At 42.5% G+C, this 14417-nt stretch overlaps 1 protein-coding gene across 6 annotated transcripts in view; it reads right to left on the bottom strand.

Moving 5' to 3' along the window:
• Positions 1-271: 271 nt before the first annotated feature.
• Positions 272-14417, bottom strand: part of HS6ST2 (heparan sulfate 6-O-sulfotransferase 2) — a 320588-nt gene continuing 306442 nt past the window's right edge. For all 6 annotated transcript variants that reach the window (XM_008989907.5, XM_035289075.3, XM_035289076.3 and 3 more), the window contains one exon: positions 272-3347. In XM_008989907.5, coding sequence (XP_008988155.1) covers positions 2465-3347 — 883 coding nt within the window. In that variant the 3' untranslated portion in view covers positions 272-2464. The remainder of the gene's footprint in view (positions 3348-14417) is intronic.

The raw sequence follows: 14417 nt of genomic DNA on the forward strand, positions 1-14417 counted from the left end.
TGTGTTGGGCCACATTCAAGCCATCCTGGGCTATACGCGGCTGGTGGGCTGTGGCTTGGACAAGCTTGTACACAAAACATGGAATCCCAGAAGGATTCACCCCAAAATAAGGCCATTTTTGAGTGAGGGATTAGAATGGGCCATCTAATTTCCATACCTGGCTGCCAAGAGGAACCAAGGAAATGCCTTGTTGAAAAAAATTCTGTTCTGGTTTGTGAGATCACAGTGTCTAATGGCTGCAAATCTTGAAATTATGAGATTACTCAGAGCCTGTAATTTAAACTTTATTTCATATCTATTGTTAAATTACACAAAATCAGTGAACAATTTGTAAAGCTACACCAATGGACAGATGTTTACAGTTGAAATCACGGGATTTACATGATGGCAAAAATGTATATTTATAACATCCTCTATATACAATAATCAGTATAGACAGAAAATTCACTTAACCTTTGCAAATCATGCACACCACAGCAATAACACAAAATGTTTTTTCTGTAACAAGCTTTTCCAGTGGCTCAGGCTTCATCCTGCTTTCCAACAGTACCTATCAGTTTTAAAAGCCAACATTTTCAATTAAAACTAAAGAAAACTGAAATACCATAGTGATCTACTAACTCTTTTAAAAACACAATTGTACACAATAGTTTAAAACACTGTCACTTGAAGGTGTGTTTTTTAAAAAATTCCTCTCAGTTTTTTAGCTCTCAGGATTTTCAGGACTGCAATACTGTCAGGCAAAACAAAAGCTGGAAATAGTGATACAAGCTCAGAGTCAAGAAAATCCATTTTAAACCCAAATGCCCAGCTTCCTGTCCAGTTTATGGCCATATTATTACAGATCAAACTAGATCATACACATGAGCAGACTACAAGATGTGACTTTATGGTCACACGTTTTTAAGCATGTCCCTTCTGAAAACATAAATGGCACTTTCAGTCACCTAGTTTGATTTACAGCCAGAAGGTTAGTGTAAGTCCTTACAGAAATGTAGCAAAATCCATAGTAAAATGAAAACTGCCCAGAATCATGATGTTTGACGGCACGGTGGGTTACACACTTCTTTTTATCTTGGTCAATTTGTAATTGATACCATAGAAGTATTTTTGCATCAACTTACACTAACAAGTCACTCTGCTCAACTCATATGTTCCAGATACGTAACCTCACTACAGAACACTTTTTACTTTTGTTCTTTTCAAAACAAAAACTTGCTAGAAAGGGTTGCCCAAATTATCAAGGTGCTATTGAATGACTCTGCTAGCCTTCCTAATGCTTATTTTACCCTTTTTTTGCTTTTGTAATTGTCCACAAATCTGTCAACACTAAAAAGAACTAATTGGGCTAGAAATAGTTGGCCCAACTGGAAACATTACAATAGATACACAGAAAGTAAGAGTTCACATTTCAGGTTCAATTCTATCTGATCAAGAATAACTTCAGCAATATTTTTAGACACATTATCCTGTTCAAGTTTCTTGATTAGAACTTCACTACACAAATACTGATAAATTAATTCCACAGAAAGAAAGTCCTGACTTTAATCCAGGATTATATACCACAATAAATTCAGCAACACGCCATTTAGATGATGAAGAAAGATTCTATACGTGGGTTAATTTGGAATGAGCACAATTCGGAGAAGCCTTAAAATGAATGAGAAGCAGCGCCAGAATGATTCCAGTATTGTTGAAATTACAGTGCCTTGAAAGCGCCTGGAAATTAGATCTTTACACTGGCATTTCATTTTGAAAAAAAAAAAGTGGTTTGTTTAATGTGAGTTACACCCTGTTTAAAACCTTTAACAGTAGAAGGTAGAAAAAGTTTAAAATTTCAAATATCAAGATATGAGTCCTGTTCTTGAAAAGCTAATATTTTGACATAAAACTACCCATGTTTGGGAGAGGAATTTTTGATTTTCTACAGCTTGGTAGGATTCGCCATTAGTTTGTTATTCTATATTTATAGATTCCTTGTTAAAATCAGACCAAAATGAAAGGTTTTATGTTTCATTTTAGTCGCTTCCTATGTATATTTATTCTCACCCCTGGAAAAAAATGTTTGATTCCAAGATTGGGTTTTAACAGTGTATCACAAATAATTTAAAGTTCATTTCTTAGCCATAAGTTAAATGGTCACATTTTATGTTTTCATTTTGTCTCCGTGACTAATTTAGGAACTTCTTAAAATATCTAAACAGCAATTTCTGGTGAGTCTGGTTTTGCTTTCGGATTTCACAAATAGTCCAACCCCCAAAAGACAATTTAATTCCATACTGAGATTTGTTTTACCCACACACAGTATAACACTGAATTGAAAGGCAACTGTAAAGGCAACATCTAAACATTTTAACTTCCCCAGTAAAGGAAGCAGGATGTGTTTGGACACTTTCATCTTTTAAGCTATGCCATCTTTTCAGTGGCGCTTTGGGAGAAGTATGTACAAGCCTTTCTGAGCCATTTAACGCCATTTCTCTACACTGCCTATGTAGTCATTGGTGCCACTGCTGGTGCTATCATTCTGCTCCTTGCCTGCGTTCTGCTTCGCGCTTTTCCGGTTCTCCTTCTGGCTCGAACTCTGAGTCAGATTCTGCACCAGATTCTGCGTCAGATTCTGAGTCAGGTTCTGATTGGCATTTGGATTTGCGTTCTGACTCTGATTCTGATTCTGATTCTGGCTCTGGCCCTGACCCTGGCTCAGGAAATGGGTCTGAAGGAGCCTTCCCTTCAGAAATCTACGTTGTTCCTGACGCTTCCTCCTGGCCTCCTGATGGTCTTTCTGCCTCATAAACTGATACCTCTGCAAAAAGAGGTCTTTAGCATAGCTGTACAACTCCATATCCAGAAAATTCAGTCCCTCAATACGCTTTTGGATTTCCTCATTGATCTCTACACTAGAGGCCCTAGTGGTATTATACTGGGTAAATGGCGAAATAAAGTTCATGTTGAAGGTTTTTTCAAACAGATATTGGGTCTTCCGTTGAAACTCAGTGAGGCCGAAGAACGCCATGCGCTTCAGATTTGATTTGGCACTTTCCAGAAGGACCTTGTTTCTTTGCTTTTCAGGCATGACAGAGAGGTTGTAGCAGCCTACCAGGGTCAAGTCAGAGAGCATGCGCACCTGGCGGTTGTTGGCTAGATTGTAGGGACAGTCCATGAACTCTTTGAGCGGGCAGCCAGACCAGTCATCACCAGTGTAGCAGCTGGGCAACTCTTCAGAGGTTGGGGGCCTTCCATCGCAGACGTGCAGGGATGCTTTCCATGTTGCGCCTCTCTGGACATGCCTCCACTCGCTCAAGTACCGGGACACTGGGTCTCGGAGGATGGTGATGTAGTGGAAGTTCCTATGGATGAAGCACAAAAACCAACAGTCAGAGATATGGGTGGCATAAGTGGAGTCATGGAGGTACATGGCATATGTGGTGTTCACTGGCCAAAAAGGAAGGCAAAGCAAAAATGACAAGGATCCGATGGCATTTGTCCTGTAAACTGTACTGCAGTCCCCTCTCTGAGTCCCAGGTACATGGCATATGTGGTGTTCACTGGCCAAAAAGGAAGGCAAAGCAAAAATGACAAGGATCCGATGGCATTTGTCCTGTAAACTGTACTGCAGTCCCCTCTCTGAGTCCCACTAGCCTAGAGATAGCTAATCTTTTCACCCAATTTGCTGATACTGCAGCTAAAACAGGCATGAAAAGGTTAGATTCCAGACATCAACCTTGACGTGCTTCACTCTCCTTCTCCCTTCCCCTCTTCTTCTCCCTCTCTAACCAATGACAAAATCCTCCCAATGACACCATTGGCTAACTAGGCAACCACTTTATTTCATGCTTTCTACTCTAAACTCCCATTTAGTGATCACGAAATGGAGACTCAATGGAAGCAAATGCTTTATTGGAGTGAAATGGAGTTGACAACTGGGCTCAAATTCTAATCTTATTACACATACAACAGCATTTTATTCTAATATCCAGTCTAATCTAGATATCTTATGTTTTTTTTTAAAAAAAACTCATTAAAAGAGTATATGATATGATACTCTTGATTCTGGCTGTTGTCATAATATGGCTCATACATTATCGAAGTGGAATGTAGAGACAGGCAGAGCAGTGAGGGCCTCCAGAAATAAATGCTGTGATTAGTCACTGACTGAAATAGACATTGTAGCTACCAATAGCATATATGCAAGCTACTACCTTGGTTTCCACCTTTGCTCATGATAATATTCCCAGGATAGAAAACTTTATCAGCAGCTTCAAAGTGTCCCTTTTCTTAACCTACTGAAAGGGCACGTGGATATCAACAACTGTGGAGCTTTGCTGTATGGCTATCTTCTCTTTACAGTTTCAAACAAATAAAGTTCTTTGCTCAAATAGCGACTAGCAAATATTTAAATCACACGCTGACATACTCACACCACACATGGTAGGCACACACTCCAAAAACATCAAGCCTACGATACAATCAGGCATAATCAAAGAGAGAACCCTGTCACTGCACTTTTTATGGGAAATGAGTTTCCACTCAGGTACAGAAAATGAAGGACAAGGTCATAGAAGGGCATATTGTGGAAGGAAAGCAAAAATAAATATTGAATATTAGCACCTAGCTTCTTAAAGGAAACCCAGAGAATGGCTGGCAACTTTTCTGAAGCATTCGTTCCCATCTGAGGGAGTGGTTGTTCTCTAAACATGCATGAGGAGCCTCAGGGAACCTGCTCTGCCACCTGCTTGACTGAATATTGGCTGATGTCCTTTGAGGAAACATTTCTCCCAACTGGGGCTTCCAGCAACTCAGGCATCCTGAGATCTATCTCCTATGCTTCTACCTTGTGCATGGTGCTTCCTCTGCCTGTCATGATCTTCCCTCTTTGGCTGGAAAATTCTACTCATCCTTCAAGTACCAGTTCAAGTACGATCTCTTCTGTGAAAAACTGTACCCCACTGTGTTGCCAGTTATCATTTCTCCCTCTGTGTTGCCATAGCACTTCCATACTTAGCCTTTGATAAAACATTTGTGATACTGGGACTGGGCACAGTGGCTCATGCCTGTAATCCCAGCACTTTGGGAGGCCAGGGTGGGTGGATCGCCTGACGTCAGGAATTCGAGACCAGCTGGACAACATGGCGAAACCCTGTCTGTTAAAAATACAAAAATTACCTGGGCATGGTGGTGTGCCCCTGTGGTCCCAGCTACTCAGAAGGCCGAGGCATGAGAATTGCTTGAACCCCGGAACGGAGGTTGCAGTGAGCTGTGGTCATTCCACTACATTCCAGCCTGTGCAACAGAGCAAGACCCTACCTCCACACTACCCCCAAAAACATTTGTGATACTGAATTACAATTAACTGTTTATATCTCCACTTAAACTATGTTTTCCAGGAGAGGGGTTCTGTCCTATTCTTCTATATAACCCTGATCCCATCCATTCCAGCTTTGTACATTGGCCTTTATCCCTTGCATAAAGCAGAATCTCAGTAACTCCTCTAACTTTTTACTTGATGAATTATCCTGGGGAGAGGAAGGAGAAAGCTAGGGACATGCCTCATGACACAGAAACTCTGGATAATCTTCCAAGTGCCTTGCAAAAAATCACAGGAAGGTTTTTCTTAAAATAAATCACTTTATATATTTTTCAGGAAGAAACGAGCATTGGGGACAGGAGAAGCATCTGGGAGTGGGGATGGAAAAGGGGCCAAGAGCGCCTTAACTTATCTCACCACTTTCCCTAGGACTTGACCTTGCTGGTGCCACTAAAATTCATCTCTGTAAGGACCTACTGCTAAAGAGTAGTAGCTTTTACTCCCAGTGGCCTTTACCAACAAAGATGACTGCTACTGCCCTGGGTTCCCACCTTTTCCTCCTAGTTTTAGTATGCATCCATCCAGTGCATATTTATTGAGCCTTTATGCTAGCCCTGAGGCAACCATTTAGTGGCAATTAGTCTGATTATCTGGGAAAAAAAGAAATTTATTAAGTGCAGTGACACATTTGGATTAACCTTTCAACCAGCTTTTCCAGGCATGCATTGCAATGGGGGCTGCTTGGTGTTCTAAACCCCCACAATGGAGTCACCTTCATGCTCAACTGAAAGTCCTCGTGCCCTCATTTGTATTGCTTTAGGCCTACGGTGACATCTTCTGGTAAATATTAACAGTGCACCACAATGCAAGTCTGCGGCTCTCCTTCCTCAATACCGTTTCTGACCTCTCAGAGCAAATAGATCCCAGCCACCAGGGTTAGTGACACAATCAGTATTTCATAAGCACCACCCCAACATGGATAGAGAGAAGGCAACACAGAGACACAGAGGCAGACTTTCAGAGAGGGCCATCTCTCCTGTTATGGGTCTGCGTGAAAAGAAAGAAAGATCTGCTGAAGGGTAGTCTGCAGTGACCAGGGGTCTCCTGAATTGCATAGTGCCTTGGAGGTAGGAAGGCAGGTAAAGATAACACCTTGGAGGTTTCGTCGGCTGAAGAATCCAGGATGCTCATTATACCCGGGGAAGAGCTTTTTAGGGCAATATCAGAGAAGCAGCCTTGGGAATGTGGCTGCGGAGGCAACCAGAGACATGGCCTGTACTCCCTCAGTGGTCAGGCCAGGTCAAGACTTGCTTAATTCTAGCATCTAATGTGTGCCTGGCAGTGCAGCAGGCACCGGGGATACAGACAGGGATAAGACATGGAAACCTGGGGAAAGTATTTAAATAGAGTGTGCTGTGAATGCTTGGAGCAAGTACAGGGTGTGATGAAAAACACCTCACACTGATTTCTAACCTACCCTAAAGAAAAGACAAGGGTTTCTACAGCTTTATTTTCAAAAACAAGTAAGAATTAGGTGAGGCAACTGGGCACAGTGGCTCACACCTATAATCCTAGCACTTTGGGAGGCAAGGCAGACAGATCACTTGAACCCAGTAGTTCAAGACCAGCCTGAGCAACATGGTGAAACCCCATTTCTACAGAAATGATTGGGTGTGGTGGTGAACACCTGTAGTCTCAGCTACTTGGGAGGCTGAGGCGAGAGGATTGCTTGAGCCTGGGAGATTGAAGCTTCAGTGAACCATGATAGCACCACTGCACTCCAGCCTGGGTGACAGAGTGAGACCCCGTCTCAAAAACAAAAAAAAAACAAAAAAGATGAGGCAAGGAGAGAGGAAAGGAGTATGAAACAGAAGGATCAGCATGAGCAGAGGCACTGAGGCATACACCAGCCTGTTGTGTAAGACAAACATGCAGCAAAAAGCCCTCTAGGGAGTGAAGGAGTAGCAGGAATTGAAGATGGAGAGGGAGCCCAGGACCTGGTTGTCAAAGGCCACAGATGCCATATTGAAGCATTCGGAGTTAATTCTGCAGGCAACGGGGAGGCTTTGAAGGGCTTTAAGCAGGGGAATAACACGATGAGGTCTGTGTTTTAGAAAAGTCATTATGTATAGTGTGTGAGATGGAGTTAGCGAAATTAGTTAAGAGGCCACTGCAGAAGACAAGGCAAAAGAGGAGGAGGAGCAGACTACAGAAATATTTAGCAGATAAAAGTGACAAAAGGGATTCAGGGAAGAAAGAGGAGGGGGAGGAGTTAAGGATGCCTCCTGGGCTCTGGAGAAAGGTTTGAGGTGCCTGTGGGACATCTGAGTAAAGCTGAATGAATAGATCTGGCACTCAGAGAGCAAGCTGGGCTGAAGATAAAGATATGGAGTGGTCAGCACAAACTGGTAGTGTCCAGACCATCATGGTCTATTTAGGGATCTTTTTAAAATTTCACTTGTGTAGTTTCAGATATTCGAAGACAGCATTTACCCCAAGGCTTCCCTTCTTTATGCTTAAAATGGTTTTCAACTATTCTCTACATAGCTTCAAGGCCCCACTATCCTGTTGTCTGCCTGCAAATGCATTCCATTTAATTGGAACATGGCCCTCTAAGCATAATCTGACAAGTAATAAGAAGGGACAGTCTGTCACCTCCCTTATTCTTGACACCATTTCTCTTCCTGTGGCCTCAGATCACATGGAGCATTTTGGAAGCCACACCACGTTACTGATATAGAGTAAGCTCAATTGTTACATCCTTTCACATATATGCCACTCTGAAACCAATCTATGTTGTCGGGAACTGAGGCAGTCTATTTGTCCTGTTTAATTTCTTCTCGATGGAGGATATCTAAGCCTGTCACAAGACATCCAGATTCTGATTATATCCCCCACTATCTTCACCCTACTTTCCTGTTCCTGTTGGCAATACCTGGATCAGGCACTGATCAAAACAGAGTAAGATCCAGCTGAGAATAAGTCTCTGGTAGTTGCTGGAAATCTTTCTTCAGGTTGACATGAAACTGAAGGGTGCTGCTGAATGGACTGACTTAATTTTAACTGAATGAGGCCAGCTCAGCCCCAGGAAAATCATACTCTGCCTATTTCACTTAGTAGTAATTGGACAGGAATTTCTTGTGACCAAATGTATCACCTAATTAAAATGACAAGGTGTCACATTTTAAAATTGGAGCCATGACTCCCCATTGGGTTACCTGGGCTAATTGAATGGCCGATTGGTGCTTCTGCATGCCCATGGTGCCCTTACAGGCACTACACAGTTAAAGGTTTGCTACCTTCTACTGACAGCTCTCTGGGCGGCCTTGGACCAACACAGTACTCCCCTCTTTCTTGCACATAATCTTAAAAATAACTGTAAAATGTGCTGGGAGTGTAGTATCCTGAGATAGGAAGGAACTGCCTGAAACAGCCAAGGCCTTGTTCCAGTCCTTCCTAGAGAATGTAACATCCTGAGATAGGGAGGAACTGCTTGGGACAGCTCAGCCTTTGTCCCTCTCTTGGAAGCAGGATGTCCTTCAAAGCTTTGCTAAATAACTTACATGGTCCCTGAGGTATATAACTCAGGACAGACTGCCTTTTGGGGTTCCTCGCTATGGTGCAAGTGAGGCACCATGCTTAGTTGAGACTCCATCCTCCCAGGCAGCTTTCTTGAGTCTTGGGAAACTAGCTCACAATGGATCCTAGGCTGCTTTTGTCCCTTGCTGCCTATCTGTAAATAATGGACCCACTTTAGGTAACTTGTTGCTTATGAGTGTGTTGTGTCTCACCAGACCCCTATAAGTTTATAAACAGTGCACAGTGAACCTGCTTTGCATCTACAAGTCCAGGCCAACTTTATCCTGTCACTGCTAAGCAATTGTGAAAATAATAGCAACAAATGAAAGAGTTGTTCAAGCAAGAAACCAAAAGGTCATCCTTGATTCCTCTAATCTCCCCTCTCTACAAAGAGCTAAACGTTCCCTTAAGTTATTTCTAGTTTCTAACAGCTCTGAAATCCATCCTTTCCACCACTGCCTGGGGTCAGGCCTTCATCACTCTCCACGAAAACACTGCAGTAGCATCCCGTCCTACCCTTCCTTCAGGCCTCCAGTCCCATGCCTCTTCCACATCCCAGATGGCATACATCTGGTCTGTCATTTCCTAATTCAGCCCTCCCAATGGCTCCCTATCAACTATGACATGAAGGCCAAGTTCCTCCGCATGCTAGGTGGAACCCAGCAACCACCTTTCTTTCTGTCCAGCCTTATCTCAAGTGAACTCTCTCTATACAAGTCTTTCTCAATTGTGAGTGATCTTCCATCTCCGCTCCCCAAACCCCCAACTCTGGGACATCTGGCAATATCTGGGGACATTTTGGTTGTCATGACTTGGGGAGGGGGTTGCTACTGGCATCTAGTAAGTCAAGTCCAGGGATGCTGCTAAACACCCTATCATGCACAGTCCCTCTACAACAAAGAAATACCCTCCTCTAGATGGCAACAATGCCAAGGCTGAGAAACCCTGATCTATACACTATATGCGGAAATTTCCAAATCAAAGTCCCAGGCAGTGACTCCACAGGTGCTTTGCCACTGTATATGGAGTGCCCATTCTTTTGAATGGCTTCTATTTATCCTTTGTAGGTTATCTGGCAAAGTCTTTCAAAACTCAACTCAAAGACTTTCTCCTCATGAAAACCTTCCTTGACCTCCGTGGAAAGAGTTAAGCACCCCTTCTCTGCTCCAATTGCCTTTGTGTTCTCCCATTGTAACCTGTATCACAATGTACTGGGATTATTCAGCAATTTTTCTGCCTCTTCCACTGGACTATGAGCTCTGGGAGGGTAAGGACCATGTATCATTTATCATCATCATCTCCTCAGGGCCTAGCACAATATTTGATATAAAGTAAGCAATTAATAAAAGATTGTTGAATGAATTTCTTCAGCAGAAGCAGCAGAGCTTATGATGAGCAAATAAGAAAATGTTTATCTTATTCTTTGATAAGGAAAAGCCACTAGATGTCACTATAAAATAACAGACATACCATTTTATACCTGTAATGGAGCATGTTAAGGAGATGTAGCTATGAAGGAGATTTAGTTATATTTAGCTGTTGTCCCTGACTTTTTGTGCAGTATCCCAGTTTAAAAGAAGACTGGAAAGTTTAAGGATGTTAAAAATAACTAAATGGTTAAAAACACGAATCTTATTTTTTATTCTCCTTTTAATAGACCATTCTGAAATCAGTGCCCAAGTTCTAAGTCACAAAATCCTACACTAGTCAGAACAGGAAGGAACCTCTGAGACAGTAAATAATTTAGATCAAACCCTTCACTTTAAAGGTGAGGAAATCGAGGCCCAGAAGACAAGTAAGGACTTGCCCACAAATCACACGTTGCCAATAACCCTTGAGAATCAATCTACCCGAGAGGAGTATTTCTGGGCTGAAGCCCTGTTATTTTAGTAGACCCTCTTTGTGTCTGTTAGTTCCCTAGGATGGCACGCTCAACCAGGCCTGAAAGAGCTCACTAACCCCTACAAAGGGGAAACATTTGGCTGCTTGAAGAGGACAGTTTCTTACAGCAACTACATAGCCAGGAGCTGGGGTGCTCTGTGCCTGACACACATTAACTCCCAACATTCCTGTGAATCATATATTATTATTCCCTTTTCCAGAATGAAGAAACTGAGACTCAGAGATGGTTTGACTCAGGGTCACGCCTCAAGTTAAGTAGGGGTGTTCAGGCTTCAATCCAGTTCTCTCTCACTGTAGAAATGGTATTCTTTCCATCCCAGTGCTAAGGCACAAACCCAAATCTTCTGATTCTATTAATAAACCTAAAAAAGTGGTTCCCTTTTCTGTTCTTGTGTCAGTTTGCTGAGGATGATGTTCTCCAGATTCATCCATGTCCCTACAAATGACACAAACTCATCATTTCTGATTGCTGCATATTCTCACTCATAGGCGGGTGATGAAAAATGAGAACACATGGACACAGAAAGGGGAGTACTAAACACTGGGGTCTATTGGGGGGAAAAGGGGAGGGCCAGTGGGAGGGGGAGGTGGGGAGGGATAGCCTGGGGAGAAATGCCAAATGTGGGTGAAGGGGAGAAGCAAAGCAAAGCACACTGCCATGTGCGTACCTACACAACTGTCTTGCATGCTCTGCTCATGTACCCCAAAACCTAAAATCCAATAAAAAATTAAAAAATAAATAAATAAAAAATAAAAAAAGTGGTTCCCAACGTGTGAGCCCAGAACCAGCAGCATCAGCAACATTTAGGAACTTGTTAGAAATGCACACTCTCAGGTCCACTCATTGAATCTGAAACTCAAGAGGCTGGGGCTTGGCAATCTGCATTTGAGGAAGCTCACTCAGAAATTCTCATGTACACACACTCGAGTTTGAGAACCACTGTCCTAAGCATGTGGCTTTAGAGATCAGAAGTCTCTCAGAAATCCCAGGTGGTACCTAGAGTGTAGACAAGCCAACTGTGCCCCCAAGTGCAAGCCGTAGCTCCTCTCTACTCCTTGGAGAAACCCTGGCAGCACCCATCTCTGTCAAGGGAAAGCCCAGGGAATGTTGCCTGAGCAAAGTTCTAAGGTTCACACTGTAAACATTTGCTTTCCTTTGAGGCTACTGGTTCACGAAAGGCCATGATAAGGTTTTCCCTGCACTACTCAAAGGGGAAATAAATATCAAAGACATTTTTTAATAGAAGGCCAGAAAACCCATAGCAGTTAAGGTCACAGGAGTGATCAATAAAAAGTTAATTTAAAAAAGGAAACAAATTCTTATCCCAAATCAATAGGAGTGAACATTTGATTATACCTGTAGCTCATATGTGGCTTTTAAAGTTCAGCCTTTGCACATCTCATTCTTGGAGAAACACTGAGTGGTAGAAAAATAACCGTGGTCGGTGGTCCTAAGTAAACTCTGCCGACAGTGGTGGGTTGCATATGACACTGAATCGTTAATGCTGAAAGTCTGGTCTCCTTCCTTGGTTAATGAAGTCTAAAGCAACCACACAGATCCTCCCATTGCCTGTAAATGACTCAGTCAAAGCAAGGAGGCTTTCAGATCAAACAACGTTAATACATGAGCACAAACGAAATTCAATTGAATCAAAGGCAAACATGCCTCTGAAGGAGCTAGATCCTTTAAGCCCTGGAGGTGCTGTTTAAAGTGCTTTTCTTGTGTGGCTCATATTAGCAGTCCCCAAATAGGAGTTTCATAAATGCTGTTTTCAGTAGTGGCAGCAATCTCATAAAAGAAGTGTGGGACTTCACAAGTGGACTACTTTGAAGCAGGTAGACGTGCCTATAGATGTGTTGTTTTTGGCACATTTGTCACAACAGTTTTGTGGCTTAGTAGTCATGCTTTACCTAATGAGAAGAGTGAGCTGTTGCATCCACAGACAGTGGGTTACATGGAGCACTATGACACAACACCTCATTTGATTGTCTCACAACGCTGGAAAGACCTAAATGATATGGATGCTGAACCTCTTCCTTTCCGCTTCAAGTTCATGCTGTTGGCTGATGACTTAGCAAGACTTTCTGGGCAACCCACAAAAGGTGAGGAGCAAGGTAAACTCTCGGGAGCACACTGATCTATGCGACAAGCAAGTCTTATTAGACACAAGATTTACCAGATGCAAAACCAAATCTGAAGAGGCTGAATGAAGGTCTTGTACCCATGAAACATGCTATTCAGTTCTTGCAGGAGTTTTCTGCTCTTCTTCACACCTCACCCAAAGGAAGAGTTCTGTGTATATAAAGTAACACCTTCATTCATTGATTCTTTTCCTCTGATTAATTAAAAGTAAACCCATCTGTGTGTATTGTGGGGAGCGCTCAAAGGAACACAAATGGGCTTTCATTAAACAGAAGGATGTTCTTCTATGCCATTGTTTTTCTTTCTGTAACAAAGCAGTACAACTGTTTTTTTCCTTTGTTGAAAATAAAGAAGATTTCTAATGCCTGTGAATTCAAACTCAAGGTGGAATTCTTCACACAATCAGTCCTGGTGATATTTACTTATTTTTAAAAGAAATCACTCTCTTCTTTCCCAAAGCCCAGTAGGTTTCAAAGTACATAAATCTAAGGGCTTTTGCAAACAGTGAGAAAGCTGAGTTCTTTAACAAGATGTGAAATTCCAAACTTTATGACCCATACTGACAGGCTTTTACCTGGAATCCGTTCAATTGCTTGGCATCATGAAAAGTTTTGTAGATTACACTACCTCTCCTCCAATATTTTGTATTCTAAAATTATTTTGTGAGTCTCAGTTCATTAATAGCCAGTGTGTTTTTGAGGTGGAAGAAACTTTTATGAAAAACCCCTACAGGGTGCTGATGAGGAGACTGGGGTCCCATAAAGGGATATGATTTGCCTATGTCACAAGGAGACCAGATCTGCCACTGATTAACACACTCAAGCTTCCTGCCTGAGTTTCCTTCTAGGAACTCCTCCCTCCCTATATGGAACTTCTCAGCTTACTGAGTGTTTCTATGTGACATCCTCTGTCAAACTGCCATCCCTAGAGGAATGGCATCTGGAACTGCCAGAGATAGGGGCTGGTTCTCTTTCTTCTCCCAACCCTGCAACAAGAGTGAGCAGAGGGGAAGAATCATAAATTCCATGCCGCAGTGGATGGGAGGAGGTTGGGGAAATTTCTGAGAGTCCCCACTGGGACTATCATGGTTTCCTCTTTGGATAAACATCCCTAGTGCCTCTTGTCCCAGGAATCCATTGCTTTGATCCTGCCTTTTGATTGACTAATACATCCACAATAAAACCCTGCATGTTTCAGGTCTTAACTAAAAAGTAATGAAACTGGTACTTTCATGACACTCAATCCAGAAACACGCAAGTGCAAAGAGGGAGCATAGTACACTTTTAGCCCTGGGGCTTGGCCTTGGTTTGCAAGACAAATGTTTAATCAATCCATGAACAATGTATTAACTCTGAGTGACCCAGAAGTCATTATATAGCTGTACGCATGATGAGGAAGTTGCATGTCTATGGGCGCCTGCTTTCAAAGGGCTTAGAATTTATTGGAGAGATAGGATTACTATTCAGTGGGGGAGGGGGCAGATAAAGG

Source organism: Callithrix jacchus, chromosome X, assembly GCF_049354715.1.
Source record: "Callithrix jacchus isolate 240 chromosome X, calJac240_pri, whole genome shotgun sequence".
NCBI lineage: Eukaryota > Metazoa > Chordata > Mammalia > Primates > Cebidae > Callithrix > Callithrix jacchus.